This window comes from Rhinatrema bivittatum, chromosome 8, assembly GCF_901001135.1.
Source record: "Rhinatrema bivittatum chromosome 8, aRhiBiv1.1, whole genome shotgun sequence".
Lineage (NCBI taxonomy): Eukaryota > Metazoa > Chordata > Amphibia > Gymnophiona > Rhinatrematidae > Rhinatrema > Rhinatrema bivittatum.
The window spans coordinates 216363640-216381117 of NC_042622.1; the positions used below are offsets into that span (position 1 = coordinate 216363640).

The window sequence follows — 17478 nt, forward strand, 5'->3', positions numbered from 1 at the left end:
CCTACATATTCACTGTGGATATCCTGAAAACCAGGCCTGTTTGTCGCTCTTGAGGACTGGAGTTGGCAGTCCTTGACCTAGACCCTCTCGCACTTCACCCTGAATCCACACCAGTTCACCCATCCTTCCCACAGGTCTGATTTTCATTTGCATAAATCAGTTAGCAGGTGTAAACATGTACAAACAAGTTTGGTAATATGTACATGTATATCTCTTACAAATAGCAATAAACTGCATGTATTTCTAAATCTGCCCTGGAATGTACCTAGACCATCCCTCCCCACCCCCCCCCCCCCCCCCCCCCCCCCCCAAGTAAAATGTATGTGCAAAACCGAAACTTGCACGTAGTTGTTATAGGTTAATGGTGTGCTTCAAGGTCACAGCTGGTATCTCCAGTTTCAAGACCCGCTACCTTCTCATGCAGCACCACACTCGCACTCTGACTTCAGATAACACAACAGTTTCAGGTAATAGCAGCTGGTTTATTTTTATGAGCTTGATTGTATTCCAGGATTCAAGATAATGCAAATATGGCAATAAGCAATGATAATTGGAATCTAATTTTGTCACAATAACTCATGCAGTAAATAGAATAAATGTTCACTTTCCTTACTGATGGAGTAGGATATCAATCTGTGCGGCTTCTGTCTGGAAGTTTAGGTTAAGCTAGCTGTTTTCTGTAACTACAGGGCTTATGTTATTTCTTCTGCATATCTGAAAGTCCTTTCGAAGCATAGCTCAGAGTGAGAAATGTGTGGGTTTCGATGGCTCCTGGACACATCTGTTACTTACCCTTTCTTCCCAGTTGTTTACTCTGTGCATTTGCAAGCAGCAGTTTTATGATCTAGGGATCAGTGAGAGGACTCTGTTAACATTAATTTATTTATTTGCGCATTTTATATACCGCCGTTCCAAATAAAGATCACAATGGTTTACAAAAGTAACATTCATACCATAAATCAACATTGACAGCTTATGGAGGTAGAATTCATAAACAAGGATTATGACTCTGATAAAACATTCTAATACAATTTAACTAAGGATATAAGACATCAGGCGAGTAGCACAGGGGTTCTTTAACAAATTTTACACAATAGTATGTTGTCTTAAGATATTCCATTCAATCCAGGTTTGGCCATGCCAGATCTAGGTCAAACAACATCATTGCATTACTCTTGACATTTATGAAATAGCACATACGCGAATACATGCTGCTTAAACAAGTATATACTATTTTTATGTATAAAACCCCTTTGAAAATTATGTATGGTTGCATCACCTATGTACTTATATTCTTTATTCTTTAATTAATCCACCTTGTAACTAACTTCATATTTTTCACATTCTCTACGTACTCTTCGAATGTAATCTACCTTGTGCCTAAGGAAAAGGCACAAATGTTTATAAATAAATAAATACAATCTGTTATCCAATTAGAGATCTTATTTCCTTCTGTTATGCCCAGGCAGGTCTAACTGTAAAGACAATGTCAAGGCTCGTAATGTAAGTGCCATGGCACCATTGGTGGCACATCTAAAATTGACTTCCATTGAGATTTGCACGGCTGCGCTGTGGCATTCTGGCCACACATTCATATCCCATTATTGTTTGGGACACTTGCTCCCAATTCTACACAGTAGGTTTCGGCAGCCTATTAGGATAAATAGCCACACAAACCCACCCTTCTGTTTGGCATTGGCTTCTTGAAGCCATTTTATAAGAATGAGGATGCTTCCTTTCAATGGCAGCTGTGTGGGCATTCTCACATATGCCCAGAAAGGCTTTTACACAGCTTTTCAAAATGTTTCAGTGTTAGATATCACCCATTTGTGTGACATTTTATCCTGCTGTCCTTGGAGAACAGCTGATACAGGTAAGCAACTTTGCTTAACTGAATGTACATAAGGCCTTTCATCCCACCAGGAGGGGAAATACCTACTGAGGCTGCATTTCCCTCTGAGGTTGAGTATGGCTAAAAAAAAAAAATTTTTTTTAATTTTATTTTTTTTAATTTTTGGTTTTTTTATATACTGATCTTCTTACATTGTATGCAAATCAAATCGGTTTAACATGCTGTTAGTGCACTTAAACAAGGAATCCAGCCATAGGTGTCTTGAGATTTTAGGAAAGAAATCATATTGATGATAAATTTATTAAGTATATTGATAATATTACTGCAGTTTGAATTTGTGTAGTACTTTTCATCATTTAGGATCTCAGTCTTAAAATGGTGGCTGTATTTCTGTTGCCCAGACCATACACCTGTTCCTTCTCTCATTTTTCATTTACAAACATTATTTTAATTATTATGCAATTAAAATTGAGTAAACTGAGACACTAAAAGTTCTTCAGAGCCTATGTGGGGAAAGATGGGATAAAAATGAAAGTATGGGAAGGTGCATTCCTTTATCCAGGGTTGCATTTTGCATCGGAATACATAGATCTGTACCTGAGTTACAGAAATTCTCACAAACTTATGTATTTATTTGTTCATTTTTCTTATCCTTCTTACCAATTATGCTGAAAACAGAGAACATTTGTAACAGTACCCAATCTTTGTTCTCTATCCCTTGGATCAAGACAACTGATCCAGAAAATATGCCATTTTTGTTTGTCTTGTTACCAGTGCATTACAAATCAAAGCTCTTCTTTATTCCTCTCAGTCCACAGATTCTGAGGATATTCTGGTACCAGGTCGGAGAGCTTCCCTCTCTGACATCGTCAATGTTGAAGACATTGAAGCTTTGACAGTGCGACAGCTAAAAGAGATCCTGGCTCGGAACTTTGTGAATTACAAGGGCTGCTGTGAGAAGTGGGAACTGATGGAGAGAGTCACCCGACTGTACCATGAGCAGAAGAACCTGCACTTAAGTAAGAAGAAGCAATGTGGTGACAGGCACCATTCTGCTTTCCTGAAAGCAGCTAATAGTTTTAAGTTGGTAAACAGGCAAACTCTATAGAGAAGTGCTATGACATTATGAAGCATGGAATAAAGAGAACAGCAAAAACATGGTATCACCAGATCGCACAGGGTATCCAGAGATAAGCAGGCATAGAATAAGCATAACATAACATATTATCTTCAGGTCACAGAGCATGACTTTGGAGAGATAAGCTTAAAATAAACAAGAATGCAATGCCAATATATGTGGCTGCTGGGAGTCTCAAGTTATTTTATTAAAGATAATAGTGCTCTCACTTTAATCATGCTTTTTTTTTTTTTTCAATTTTCAGTGCAGAAGATTAAAAAAAAATAGTGAGGTTGATATAACTTTTAAGTTACCCAGACAAAAACTCAGACCTGATATTTCTACACCCTCATTTATCTTAATGTTACCCAGTTAATTTAATGCTAGTATATTCAGTGGCAGGAGGTGTACCAGGGGTGGAGCATTCCAGCGAGCTGGGTTTAGCTGGGTAATGCTGATAGTGAGTGCTACTTGACTAAACTTAATGCAGGTAAGTCTGATGGGACAAAACACTGTCCTAAAGTTACTTGGGTAACTTTTAAATTAGTATATTCAATGGCAGACTTTCCTGGGTTGCGTTCTGCTTGCTTCCTTGCTGAATCTGAACCTTGCATACTATCCTGTATTGATGAGGTCATTAGCAGGGTGCGAAGATGTAGAGGGCAATTGTGAAAGGCATTTACTGGAATAAAATGGCTTGACTGAAAATTGCCTTCATTGAATATGGCTAAATTACATGGGGCTACCATGGCGCATATGCTTTTAGACAAATTAAAAGGAGGTGTTCCTATGCGGGGGGGGGGGGGGGAGGAAAATAGCATATGTACCTGGGAGTTCCAAAAGTACACGTGCTCCTCTACCATCTGTAAAAATAGCAGGTGCAAAGTACATGGATATCTTTAATGCATATTCTTTGTACCTGATCGTTTTCACAAGGAAGCAAACTTAGTGTTTTACTTTCCAGAACTGGTGCAATGTATGCAAGCTAAAATAACCTGTGTACTTTGCACACAACCTGAGCTATTGAAAATTGCCCTTCACTTTACTTTTTACTGTTGTTGCGAGACTCCCTCAGAAATCAGGGATTTCTTCTTAAAAATCACATCCAGAGTTTCCCTTCCTTAATTTTGCAGCATATAAAACAAATTTAAGTATATTTCAAATGGGTTTTCATCAGTTTAAATTATTTCTTTGACTTGGATACCATTTTCCCCCAAAGGATACCAGCGCAGAGAAAGAGGGAGGTCATTCACTCTTTTGGGCCAAATAGTGCAGAAAAGGTCAAAAAGGTCCTTTAAGAGATACGGTGCGGGAGGTAGCACCATTGACCAAATCTTTGGTGCACATATTATGCTGGTAGCATTGACTAATGTAGGTGGCGATGTCTCAGCAGTGCCAATGCTCATTTTTCTGCACTGAATATAAAATGACTAAAGATGCCTTAGTAGAGGCTTTGCCAGCAGGAGAAGAAATTTCATCAGTGAAAATATCAGTTCTAGTCCCAGAATCTGGTAGTTTTTCCCCAGTAATACTGCCAGCTCAAATCAATCAACATTCCTTTATGGAAAAGTTGTGGGACATCTTTGTAAAGAATTTTTACAATATGTCAAAGCCGCTGCCGCCTCCTTCCTCCATTAGAAGAAGTGACTCCCATTCTGGATTCTTTGACCTCGAAGTTGGACAGCCAGTCAATATTCCAACTTATCAATGCAGGGATAGAATCGCAAGATTTTCCATCAGTGAGCAGGCTGAATTAGCCTTTACATATGGGTGACATTATTCAGTGGTACCGAACGGACTTTGATTTCTGAGTACGTGTGGGTTCTCCCACGCGGGCATTGCCTTGTCAGCATTCTCAGTCATTTTTTGTCTGAGCATAGCACAGACGTAGTCAGGCTCTCCATTTTTTTTTTTTTCAAAATCTTTAAAAAATATTTTTTTGATTGTTTTTCATTATTCTCTTTAGTTTTCCTACTTTTAGTTGCCTTACTACACTGCAGCATCACAGAACTTTTCAGTGCTACAAAAAAAAAAAATGTTGCCGCCTCAGAATGGCCAGCAAAAAGAAACCCATAGTGAACAGGTTCAGAACTCCATCTGTGTTAAGGTGATGTCCCTCACACAATGTTATTGCCTGGGTCCTGACTGACCAGGGCATTTTCCCCTCCGAGGCAACCGGGAGAACCTCCCGGCTTGCCTTCGTCATTAGGATTTTGGGTTAGTGAACCTTTACTATTGCATTCAGAAGAGGGGTCTACAGGTATACTTTCTGACCCACTTCCAAATCCACCTGACCATATGTCTCCCAAGAAGATCTGACATATGCAAAATTCTTGGAAAAGATGGGGATACGCTTTGCGTCAGTGTATGTAAAGATAAATGATCCCACTCAGCAGTCTTTGGACTTCTCCAGATATTGGATACTCCATCAGAACCAGTGGCTTTCTGTCCACAATATTCTAAACTAGATACGGATGTGAAGATGTTTCCCAGGTGCATCTGCCATTTCTGAGGTTAGAAAGCCGGATATCAAATCCAGAGTTCAGAACTTGCTGGGGTTCATGGTCATCCAACTGCTGCATCAATCAGCCTTCGTTGAGTCTGCCCTGAAAAAGGGGCAAGAATTCCATTCAAATTCACCTCCTGGGAAGAACCATAGGCAGACAATTTTGGCAAGAAAGTCTTCCAAGGCTCCATGCTTACTATTAGCAATTCTATATGATACAGTATCTTCATGAGCTTGAGTACGGAGCCCCAGAGGCTATTTCCAAAGGGGTCAGATTTTGGAAGGCCTGTACCTTCTGGATTCAGTGCTGAGACAGCGGTTTTGTTTTCTGAAAGTAGATGCACGCACTAGTGTGTGCAGTCTCTAAGCGGACCACTATTCCCGTGGAAGGAGGAAGGGCCTTGACAGATGCTCATGTTAACAAGATTGAGACTATCCTTGAGCACGTGTTTGAAGTTGTGGCAGTGACTTTGCATCACTTCATATTGTTCCTTAGTGACTCGATCTTGTTTGCTTCTTTCCCAGGAGGTTGCCGACTCTGGTGTAAATCCTAGCACTGTTATGGTGCCAGCTGCTGCCTTTATGGCTGATGCGGGCTATGCCTTGGTCCGCACCTTGTCCAGAGGGATGACTTTGATTGTGATGGCCAGGCACCAGTATGGCTGAGAAATTGGTCGGCCGGTGTGACCTCCAAGGCTAATGTCACCAAATTTCCTTTTAACAGTTCGCTCTTGTTTGATGAGTTGGAGAACCTGGCCAGTAAGTGGAGCAAATCTCCAGTTCCTCGTTTGCTGGAGGATAAGAGACAGGCGCGCAGCGCCTCTTTATCGCGAAAGGAGGTGCTGCAGGATCCAGGCATTTGCTACAGATGAGGTACAAGCTCGGGTTGTGGACCCTCCTGTATCTCCCAGTGAAGGTTTGCCGACCCACTTTCGAGAACAAGAGATAGGGGACATCTCTCTCTCTCTTTTATCAGAGGTGGGGTTAAGATCACGTCAGATCTTGGAGGTGATATGAGAAGGATATGCGCTGGAATTTTGCAGTATTCCTTGAGATATGTTCTTTGTGTCCCCTTGCCACTCCTTGCGGAAAAAGCAGGAGGTGGAGTTCAAACTTTAAAGGCTCCTCAGGCTAGAGCTGTGGATGGTGTCCATGTCTCAAGAAAGTATGGGGCAATATTCCATTTATTTTGTTATGCCCAAAAAGAGGGCTCCTTTCATCCGATCCTGGATCTCAAGAGGGTCAACCATCATTTGAAGTTGACTCATTTTCACATGGAAATCTTACGCTCTGTGATAATGACTGTGCAGTCGGTGGAATTTCTGATCTCCCTGGATCTGTCAGAGGCTTACTTTCATATTCCCATCCAGTTGGATCACCAACACTTTCTATGCTTTGTGGTGTTGGGGCGCCATTATCAGTGTTGGGTGCTGCCCTTTGGTCTAGCCACCGCTCCCAGAACATTTTCCAAGGTTATGGTGGTTGTAGTGGCAGCTTGCGAAGAGAAGGAATCCTGGTGCACCCAAGTTTAGACTGGCTGATTTGAGCCAGGTCACACACAGGTGTGATCTCAATATTGCAGGAGCTCGGTTGGGTGGTGAACCTGACAAAGAGCAATCTTTAAGCTATCCCAATCGTCAGAGTATCTAGGGCTCTGGTTCGACACGAAACAGGGTGGAGTTTTCCTACCGGAAGATCGGATTCAGAAATTTGTCTCAAATGTGTCAGTTGGTGAACACCTCCGCCCAACGATGTGTGGTCCTACCTACAGGTACTTGGCTTGATGGCGGCAACCCTGGAAGTGGTGCCGTGGGCAAGGGCACATATTTGTCCTCTTCAGAGCTCTCTGTTGACTTGTTGGAACCCGCAGTCTCAGGGCTATGCGGTTAATCTCCATTTGCCGATGGAAGTCTGCACCCGCCTCCAGGGGTGGTTGCAGGAGGATCATCTGAGGAAGGGAGTTCCCTTGTCCTCTCCGACCTGGTTGGTACTCGCGACAGATTTGAGTCTCCACAGTTGGGAAGCTCACTGTCTGGAATTGACGGCCCAAGGGCATTGGAGTGCCAAAGGGTCCTGCTGGACCATCAGTAGCCTGGATGGTATGGCTGGCATGCTAGTAGTTCAGCCACAGGCTGCAGGATCAAGCGGTTTGCATGATGTCTGATAATGCAATGACTGTGGCCTACATCAGTCGCCAGGGAGGAACCAAGAGCCAGCCAGTGTTGCAGGAAATAGACCAGCTTGTGCTATGAGCGGAAGGTCATCTGCAGATCTCTGCCTCTCACATTGCAGGAAAAGACAACGTAAGAGCGGACTTTCTAAACAGGGAGAATCTAGACCCAGGAGAGTGGGTGTTGTCAGCCGAGGCATTTCAGCTGATTGTCGATTGCTGGAGCCTTCCATTACAAGACATGCTGGCGACTTCTCGCAATGCAAAGGTTCCTCAATTCTACAGTTGCAGGAAAGGTCCATGGTCCTTGGGAATAGACGCTTTCATACAGGTATGGCGGGAAGACAGATTGCTTTATGGCTTTCCTCCATGGCTTTTGCTGGGCAGGATAATTCGCAAGATCGAAGGCCACAGGGGACTAGTACTACTGGTGGTGCTGGACTGGCCCAGGCGTCTGTGGTATGCAGATCTGCAAAGGCTCCTGGTGGAGACACCCCTTCACCTTCCGCCTCACATGGATCTGTTACAGCAGGGACCGGTTCTTCACGAGGATCTGACTCTGTTCTGTCTTACAGTTTGGCGCTTGAGAGGGTTCGCCTGTTGAAGCGTGATTATTCCGCTGCAGTGATTGCCACCTTTTTCTGTCCTCACAAATTCTCCACTTCCTTGGCTTATGTGTGGGTTGAAGAGATATTTTGAGGCCTGGTGTGAGGAGGGTGGTATTCTTCCTCAATCAGTTATTATTCCACTCATTCTGGACTTTTTGCAGGGTGGATTGAATAAAGGATAGGCCCTTAATTCCTTGGAGGTGCAGGTTGCAGCTCTTACCTGTTTCAGGGGCCAGGTAAATGGAGGATCATTGTCATCTTACCCTAATGTAATTCATTTTCTGAAGGGAGTGAAGCATCTTTGGCTTCCCGTTGAGGTTTCCGGTTCCCTTGTGGAGTCTTAACTTGGTGCTGGATTTTTTGGCGGACCTATATTCTGACCTCTGCGTAGCCTTTCCTTGTGGTTGTTGACCTTGAAGACTGGGTTCCTGGTGGCTGTATGTTCAGCACGTCAAATTTCTGAGCTGCAGGCCTTGTCGTGCTGGGAACCGTTCCTTCGGGAGACTCCAGGGGCGTTACAGCTGTTCCATCCTTCTTGCCCAAGGTAGTCTCGGAATTTCATTTGAATCGGTCCATCTCCTTGCTGTCCCTGGATAAGGTCAGGGATGTGGAGGAGCATTGCCTCTTGCACTCCATGTATATCAAGAAACTTGTACGGTATCTGGAGGTTTCTGAACTTTATCGAAAGATGGATCGCCTGTTCTCCATGGTGGGAGAAAGCAGTGTGCTTTACAGCTATATAGCTCCCTGGATTAAGAAGGTAGTCACAGCTGTGCATGTGGATGCCGAAAAGCCATTGCCTACTCAGGTTAAGGCTCATTCCACTAGGGCTCAGGCAGTGTCATGGGCGCAGGTTAGTTTGACTTCCATCGATATCTGCCAAGCTGCGATGTGGTCGTCTTTGCACACTTTTTCCAGGTTTTATCATCTGGATGTGCATGGCCCGGGAGGATGCAGTCTTTGCACGTGCGGTGTTGACTGGACCACAGGCAGCCTCCCACCCTGTTGGGGAGTAGCTTTGGCATATCCCACTGGTCCTGAGTCCATTTATCTACATGCTAGGAAATGGAGAAAATACCTACCTGATAATTTCGTTTTCCTTAGTGTAGACAGATGGACCCAGCTTCCTGCCCTCAGCTGCCGCATGAGTGTGTCAGTAGTCCTCCTGTGGGGGATATGGATCCCAAGGGCTTACTGTGCATCCAGTCCCTAGCTTGGGGTACCTAGAATCTTACGTGAGTTCCATGTTTCTTGTTGATTGAGTACAGTTATGGTTGCCCGTTTTTTTTTGCTAGTCTGTCAACAGTTGTTTTTGAAGAGAATACTGGCAGGCTGGGGTCACTGCAGGATTATATATTCTGTGCTCAATCTCCATTTGCTGGCAGGGGAGCATTAACCCAATGGTCCTGAGTCCATCCGTCTACCCTAAGGAAAATGAAATTATCAGGTAAACAATAATTATTATAATTGATCTTTGGGAACTTGGTTGGCTGCCAGTATTAAGTTGAATGAAGTTAAAATGCTGTGTTTAACTGTGAAAGTATTACATAAAACAGAGGTGGGGCAATTCCAGTCCTTAAGGGCCACCAACCGGTCAAGGTTTCAGGATATTCTTCATTTTTTTTCTAAACTTATATTCTGCCTTTTGTAACACTTCAAAGCAGATTACATTCAGATAATGTAGCTATTTCCCTATCCTGAGGGCTTACAATCTAACAGGGTCATTTATCACATCGCTTTAGGGCCCTAATGGCTGCAATAATGCCCTAACGCATGGGATAAATACTGCATCGCGAAATGTGTATGCAAATTTGAAAATGTTATTCAAGTGGGAAGAGTTTGGGTGGAGTAAATGGAAACGAGGGCTGGTTAACATTGCATGCAAAAAGTTAACGCACAGTATCGTGAGATTTGACGTTGGAAATAACTACACCTTTTTCCTGAAATTATGCCTGCAGTAACTGTGTGCGTTATGGCCAAAACAGGATTTATTGCATATCCCGTTTCGAGAGGGAGGGAGAGAGCCTCTGGTGAAGCTCACTTATATCTGAACTTTTTATACTACTGTAAGAGGAGCATTATGAACTCTGGGGAGAGGTTTGGGGGCTAAGTTGGGTTTTGGGGGGCATTTTACATGCACAGTCATGTCTCTACTTTTTCTTCCTCTTTCTCCACACAATAACGCTTGTCTCCTTTCAATTTTTCAATACCACTTCGGGCTGCCTTCCTGTCTGATATATTTGAAAAATGTTCTGTTACCTTGATTTATCTTTTTGGTGATCCTTTCTTCCACTCTATCTTTTGCTATTCTTATTTCTTTTCTAGTCTTTCCTATTCCCCAGATGTTTTTCCCTGTGTGCCTCTTTTTGATCTTTTGATCTTTTTGCTTCTATTTTTTCAGCCACCTCTTTAGAGAACCATATCTATTTCCTTTTCCTCTTACCTTTATTCACTTTTGTTACCTAAAGATTTATTGTCTTTGTTATAGCTCCTATTAATTTGGCCCACTATTGTTCCACTTCTCCCGTTTCTCCCCAGCCTTCTAGCTCCTCCTCAAGCTACTTCCCCATTTTAATAAAGCCTGTATTTCTGAAACCCATGACTTTGATCTTTGTGTGATTTTTCTCTTCATCTTAACTGCTATATCAGACCATACTGTTTGGTGATCACTGGCATTCAGATGGGCACCTACCCAGACATTAGAGATACAATCTCTATTTATGAGCACCACGTTCAGTATCGCTCCTCCCCTTGGGAGTTCCATCATCTTTTTTTTCTAAGCAGAGCCCCTTGAAAGGCATCCACAGTCTCCCTGCTCCTTACAGATTGTGCAGCAGGGATGTTCCAATCCACATTCAACAGATTAAAAGCTTCACCAGACAAGTTTTCCTTCTTTCCCACCTTTTGGATGTCTTTAGCCAAAACTCTGACCAGTTCTTCTGCTTGAGTCAGAAGCCTGTAGACCACATCAGTATAAATGGAAGTGCCATCATATTTTATTTATTTTTTTTATAGACAGTCCACAGCACATCTTTCTTCCCCCCACATTTCAGTTACTAGGATATTGATTTTGACATAGAGCTACTCCTTCCTCTTTTTTTGCCCTCTGTCTTTCCTCAACAGATTATAGCTCAGGATGGCCATATCCAATTCTTGAGATTCTCTATACCATGTCTCTGTGATAGCTACAATATCCAAGTCTGCCTCCACCATCAGGGCCTGCAAATCTGGAACTTTGTTACTCAGACTGCAAGTATTTGTGTATCTAGCTTTCCAGTTTAATTCCTTCAGTTTGCTGCCCTTCCCAGACACCTTTTCTGTGCTTTTGCCTAAAAGTGGACTAATTTTGTTCTTTTCTCCAAACATGTCCTGTATTTGTATATTAGGGAAAACATGAATTGTACACATGTAATTGTTTTTTGCGCATACATGATGTTTTGTTGTGCTCCAGGCCTTTTTCCTTTGTGCACATTTTCTGGTTTGGGTGCATTTTTTTAAATTCCCATTAGCTTACTGCATTGGGAGTTTAAAAAAAAAAATGAGCTTGTGCATTAAACTGTGTGCTGAATTTCAATGCAGTTTTAATGCTCTGTTTTTTGCATCGATCTGTTATTTTTGTAAAACATGGCTGGCAGCCTGATTCCTGTAATGTTTCTTTTGTCTCGTTGTGTATTCAGGTGGTGTGGTCATGGCCAGTTCTGAAGAGAACCTCTGCAAAGTCTGCATGGACTCCCCAATCGACTGTGTGCTGCTGGAGTGCGGTCACATGGTCACCTGTACTAAATGTGGAAAGCGCATGAGCGAGTGTCCCATCTGCAGGCAGTATGTGGTGCGAGCTGTCCATGTTTTCCGATCCTGAATGAGAAAGTAGCCGCACCCCAAAGCTGCCACCTCTGTTGTGAGAGAACCTGGATAGCAAACCCCTTTTGCCACAGCTGCAAGACCAAGGATTTGATCCCACAGAAGAAGATTCACCTAAGCTCGTTGGAAGGGGGGGGGGGGGAGGTGGCAGGAAGGTGAGGGCAGCTTGTTTACATCCATGCAGCAACTGGCTGGATTATTTGCAAACATAATCAAAAGGTGATGGAATAAGCTAATAATATGCAACTTTTAGACAATTCAGATCTTTTCTAAGACTTTGCTTTCGCTATTTTATAATAAGAGGGAGGGAAAATGAGCAGGGTATTGTCTCCATCATACAACATCTTTAATTTATGGGTACTAATATATTCTTCAATTGTTCATCTTACTTTTGCATTGATTCTGTTCCAGTCATAACACAAATACAGAGATTGAATGAGGAACTGATAAACAAGAGACACCCAAAACTGGAATATAAAGCCATAATATTGCTATATGCAGCATCTCTGGAAGAAAACTTATTTTCTATGTTGACAAGTAGGATCATTTTTAGTAAAGTGGTGTGGAGAATAGTCTCTGATAAAGCTTAGAAGGCTTTTTACAGGCATTCATGGGATGTTCTTCCCAGCCGCAATAATATAGGGCTTCCTCAGTCCATTTTTATACATGGTGATACTGGGCAGATTTTCTCACTTCTTAGTTTTAGTAAGGAATACTTTGCTTTGTCACAATCAGGTTTCCTCAATCAGCAATTCTTTACCCCCAACACTTCTTGATTAGGTTTTTCGACAACTTTCAAGTGCCAGGTTTTGTCTTCATTGGTTGCTTAGCCTCAATATCTTTTCCTTTTAATGTGACCTCTTCAATCATTCCTTCCACTTTTTCTTACATTATTTTCAGGTTTTGATTTTGCTTTAGCTATTTATCTCACAGTGGCCAAAAAAAGAAAGAGACAGCTGCTTCACGAAATGCCTCTGCTTCTTTCGTGCTTAGAAGAATTTTATCCTCTAATCTGTACTGCTCCTTTGGGGTTTTCCATTAATTTGCTCGCCCCAGAGGCTGAGTCAGATTGGGTTTCCTCTTCTGAGGGACATGTCTATCAGGGATACAATTAGGCAGGGGAATTCCCTTACCCTCATACCTTAAGGTCCATCAGAACATCAGGCCCATGACTCTCATAGCCTGGATGTTGAGGATAGCCTTACAACCTCTAGATCAGGTGTGCTCAAACTGGTCCTATGGGCACCCCCAGCCAGTCAGGTTTTCAGGATCTCCCTAGTGAATATGCATGAGATTTATTTGCATGCACTACCTCCTTTGTGTACAAAGTATTTATCATGCATATTCATTAGAGAGAGTCTGAAAACCTGACTGGCTCTAGATCTTGTGGAGGATGCGGTGGTCGGGCTTGAAGGAAGGACTCCACACGGAAGCCCTTTGGAGTAAATTAGAGAAAATTTGTCATTTGGTATGAGAGGGAGGCCCTAGATCCCCTTTCCTGCTCCACACAAAATTTGCCTGATTACCTTCTGTATCTTTCACAATTGGGTCTCAAGATCAATACAGCAGGAAGAGTTCGTAGTGCATTTGGTGCTTATCACCATGTCTAAAGTAAAACCCTTCTCTGTGTAGCCTTTGTCCGATTCATGCAGGGCTTGCTTCATTTGAAGCCTCTTTTCAATCCTCCCGCTGTGTCTTGGGACATCAGTGTGGTACTGACCCAGCTGATGAAAGCTCTCTTTGTGCCTCTTCATTTCTGTGAGCTGAAGTACATGACTGGAAAATCATATTTTTGTGTGGCAGTGACTTGAGCATCAACATTGGTAAGCTCCACATCTGTTGACTCATCCACTTTATACCAAGTTTTTTCACGAAAGGGTGTTTCTACACTAAGTTTCTGCCTAAAGTAGTGCTGAATGACCATCTTAATCAGTCTGGTATCTTTCCCAGTACAAATGTTCACAAAAGTGACTAGGTGCTGCACAGTTTGGGCTGCAAAGAGCCTTGGCTTCCTCTCTGAAGCAGAGTGAAGCCCATTGAAAGCTGGCTCAGCATTTTGTTTCTTTTGACACCAACAACCCTGGGATTGCTGTTGCCAAATACACACTGTCAAATTGGCTAGCAGATTGCATCTCCTTCTGTTTTGCCCAGGCAAGCCTGAATCATATTGAGGCTCCTATTATGAGGGCATAAGTAGCCCACCTAAGATACCTGCTGCAGGGCTGCAATGAGTTATTTTCACATATTCACATCATAGTTTGGACAGGGACTCCTGAAGTGACAGTAGGTTTGGCCAGTCTGTCCTGAGGAACCTACATCCCATAGACCCTTTTTGGCAAATAAATAAATAAATACATTTGATTTTTACTCCTTTAGGGAGTTATCCACCTGGAAACCAATCTGATTGGGCAGTTTCCCCAGTCCTGATAATGCAGAATCAGGGAATGCAGTTTCATCCCAGCATCGTGTGTTTGGCCTTCAGAGCCCTGGATCTTGAGAATGTGAAAGTGTTTGATTGAATGTCTCAAGTTCTTTTGGCTTCGCTGATGGAATCCACCAGAAGATTTTGAGTTAAATGGAGATTTAAAAGTCAAATAAATATGCCAGATATTTCTTAGATCTGTCCTTAAAATTACTTTTTAAAGACTTCTTAGAAACAGAAAGCTTTAAATGAATACCAAATACTTTATTCCAGCGTTCCAAGCAGTAATGAAACATATCAATCATGTTTTCAGAAGTAATTTTAAGAACAGGTCTAAGAAGTACCTAACATTTATTTGCCTTTTGTATCTCTGGTATGTTGCGGTATCTCCACATTTTTGTTTGTTAAATGGAGATTTGCCATCTGCTGTGAGGGCAAAGCCCTAGATCCCGTCTCTTGTTCTTAACAAAAACTGCTTGAATATTATCTGTATTTCAGAGTGTAGTGGAATTGGTATTTATTAGCACGCAGAAGATAATCTCATCTTTGTCTATCCTTTTAGTTATATTTTTTTCAGGACTTGTATCAATAAAATCTCCTAACAAACCACCTGCTGTTTCATGGGACCAGAGCATGGTACTTTCACTGCTGATGAAAGCTCCTTTGAGCCTCTGAACTCTTTTGTGAGCTTTAGTGTCTAAGCTGGAATGTCATACTTTCGATTGGTTCACTTCCACTAAGAGTGAGTGAGTTTCGGGCCCTCGTGACTTAGCCATGTTCTACAAACTTTACCATAATGTAGTTGTGCTAGTCAGGTAACCTAAATTCATGCCACCTAAATTCATGACTAAGAGGGTGTTGGATTTCCATTTAACCTGTCAATTGTATTACCAGCATTTTTCCCCAAGCTGCTTATCTATAAAGGTGAACAAGTCCTGCATGCTTTGGATTGCAAAGAGCTATCTGCTTCTATCCAGAACAGAGCAAAGCCATTAGAATCAATAGAATCAAAAAGCTAGGCAGACCTAACGCGCCTAAGATTGCTGTCATGAAATAATTTTGAATTGGCTAGTAGATTGTATCTCCTCTTACGCCAAAGCAGATCTGACTCTAGAAGGATATGTCAAAGTTCATGATGTTAAGAGCCATGGCAGCATCAGTGGCCATTGAGACTTTCAAGGCTGCAACGTGGACTTCTGTCCACGCGTTTCCTATCTATTACTATTTAGATACAGACTCCTAATGGAACAATAAGCTTGGTCAATTTATTCCTCTGAGGGATAGAACCAAACTCCTTTCTTTAGACCCATTTTATTAATTTGAATTTTCTTCTACTTAAGGGAAAAACCTGAAAAGGGTTGCATACAAACAAAAACACATTCATTTCCTGTTGGCAGCTTGATATTTTTTCCCTTTTTTGTTGAAAGGCAACTTAGCTAGGGATTCCCACTTGTGTGGCTCATTCATTCTGATGGTCTATGGAGAATATGTTGCTTACTTGTAACAGGTGTTTTCTTTGGACAAGAGGATAATGAGCCACACATTCCCTCCCTCTTTGAGGAGTCCTGTGCAACTGCGGCTGGTTGGGTAGTCCTGCTCATGCCTGTAAAAAGAAACTGCTTAAGCTTTTCCAAAGGCTATTTAAGAAATGCACCAGCATCATTGAATGATGTGCAACTAATTATCCTGCTGGCCACAGAAAAGACTTGTTACAGGTAAGCAATTTTGTTATGGCTCACTGTGTTTGACTGGTGATTAAACAGGAAGAGACTGTCCTTCCATTATGCTGTGTTCTAGATCAATGGTTCCCAAACCTGTCTTGGAGGACCCCCCCAGCCAATAGGCATTTTTTTGGATACATGCAATGAACATGTATGAGATAAATTTGAATGCAACAAAGGCAATGTATGAAAATCTGTCTCTTGAATATTCATTGCAGATATCCTGAAAACCTGAGTGGCTGGGGGTCCCTCAAAACAGGTTTGAGAATCACTGCACTAGGTCATGTGTTTACCCATCCTTGGGAAAAACCCCAGTCTTGGATCCAGATGGGTATTTATGTCCTTATTACTTTATCACCATTCTTTGGAGTCTTTAAACTTAAAGTTGGAGCTTATACAGTCTACAGCTGACTATAACATTGATACTGTTATGGAAAATGTACATTTTTTTTTTGCATCAGTTTAGCCTTAAGGGTTCATATTAGTTACCTTTTCTGCTTCAGAGCCTTGATATGGGTGCTACATGTACACTTAAATAAAGGCCCTAAAACAAACATTACCCTTTAACACTTGCCTTTAGAGCTTAAATGCTATAATTATTTTTTTATCAAAACTAAGCTGCTGCACTATCAGTGATGCAGAATATCTGTATTGCAAGTGAATAATACTTGAAGAGGGAGAGGTATTGTATGTATAGTATGTTGGGGTAGTATACATTTTAAAATTAGGACCTTTAACAGGTGGAATGCTCCCATCACTTACATTAAGAAGCAGTTCAGACACTCAACGAGTCTGATGATCGAATCGATTGAATATGCATCCCTGATTGGCAGAAATTCCTAAACCTCTTGTTGAGGTCCATGCTTAGCATAAGGGAACAGTCTATGTAGCAATAAAGTGTTCTGACATAATGACTAGGAAAGTAGGAAGAATAATTGTTTTAATTTTGAAATGTTTTTTGTCTTTTTAAGTGCAAATGCAAAACCAGTTCTATTGTGCCTTGCCCAATCTGTCCTGTAGGACAAAGGCTAAAAATAAACCACTACTCAGATCTTATATTAAGTGCCTAATTGTGCCTCCTGTAAACTTTTTTTCTTACCTGACATTCACAGTGTTTCTTCAGCCAAGCCATTGTGTTGTTCACTAAATCTTTAGGTTACTAATGGAGGAGCTGCTCTCAGTTTAGGTCATGTTCATCAGTTTACTTTTTAATAGCTCAGT

General features: G+C 42.0%; 1 protein-coding gene across 5 annotated transcripts in view; it reads left to right on the plus strand.

The window, feature by feature from the left end:
* The window catches only part of RFFL (ring finger and FYVE like domain containing E3 ubiquitin protein ligase), a 59263-nt gene extending 42089 nt beyond the window's left edge, over nucleotides 1–17174 (plus strand). For all 5 annotated transcript variants that reach the window (XM_029613105.1, XM_029613104.1, XM_029613103.1 and 2 more), the window contains exons 5-6: nucleotides 2664–2871; nucleotides 11931–17174. In XM_029613105.1, coding sequence (XP_029468965.1) covers nucleotides 2664–2871; nucleotides 11931–12112 — 390 coding nt within the window. In that variant the 3' untranslated portion in view covers nucleotides 12113–17174. The remainder of the gene's footprint in view (nucleotides 1–2663; nucleotides 2872–11930) is intronic.
* Nucleotides 17175–17478: the final 304 nt, after the last annotated feature.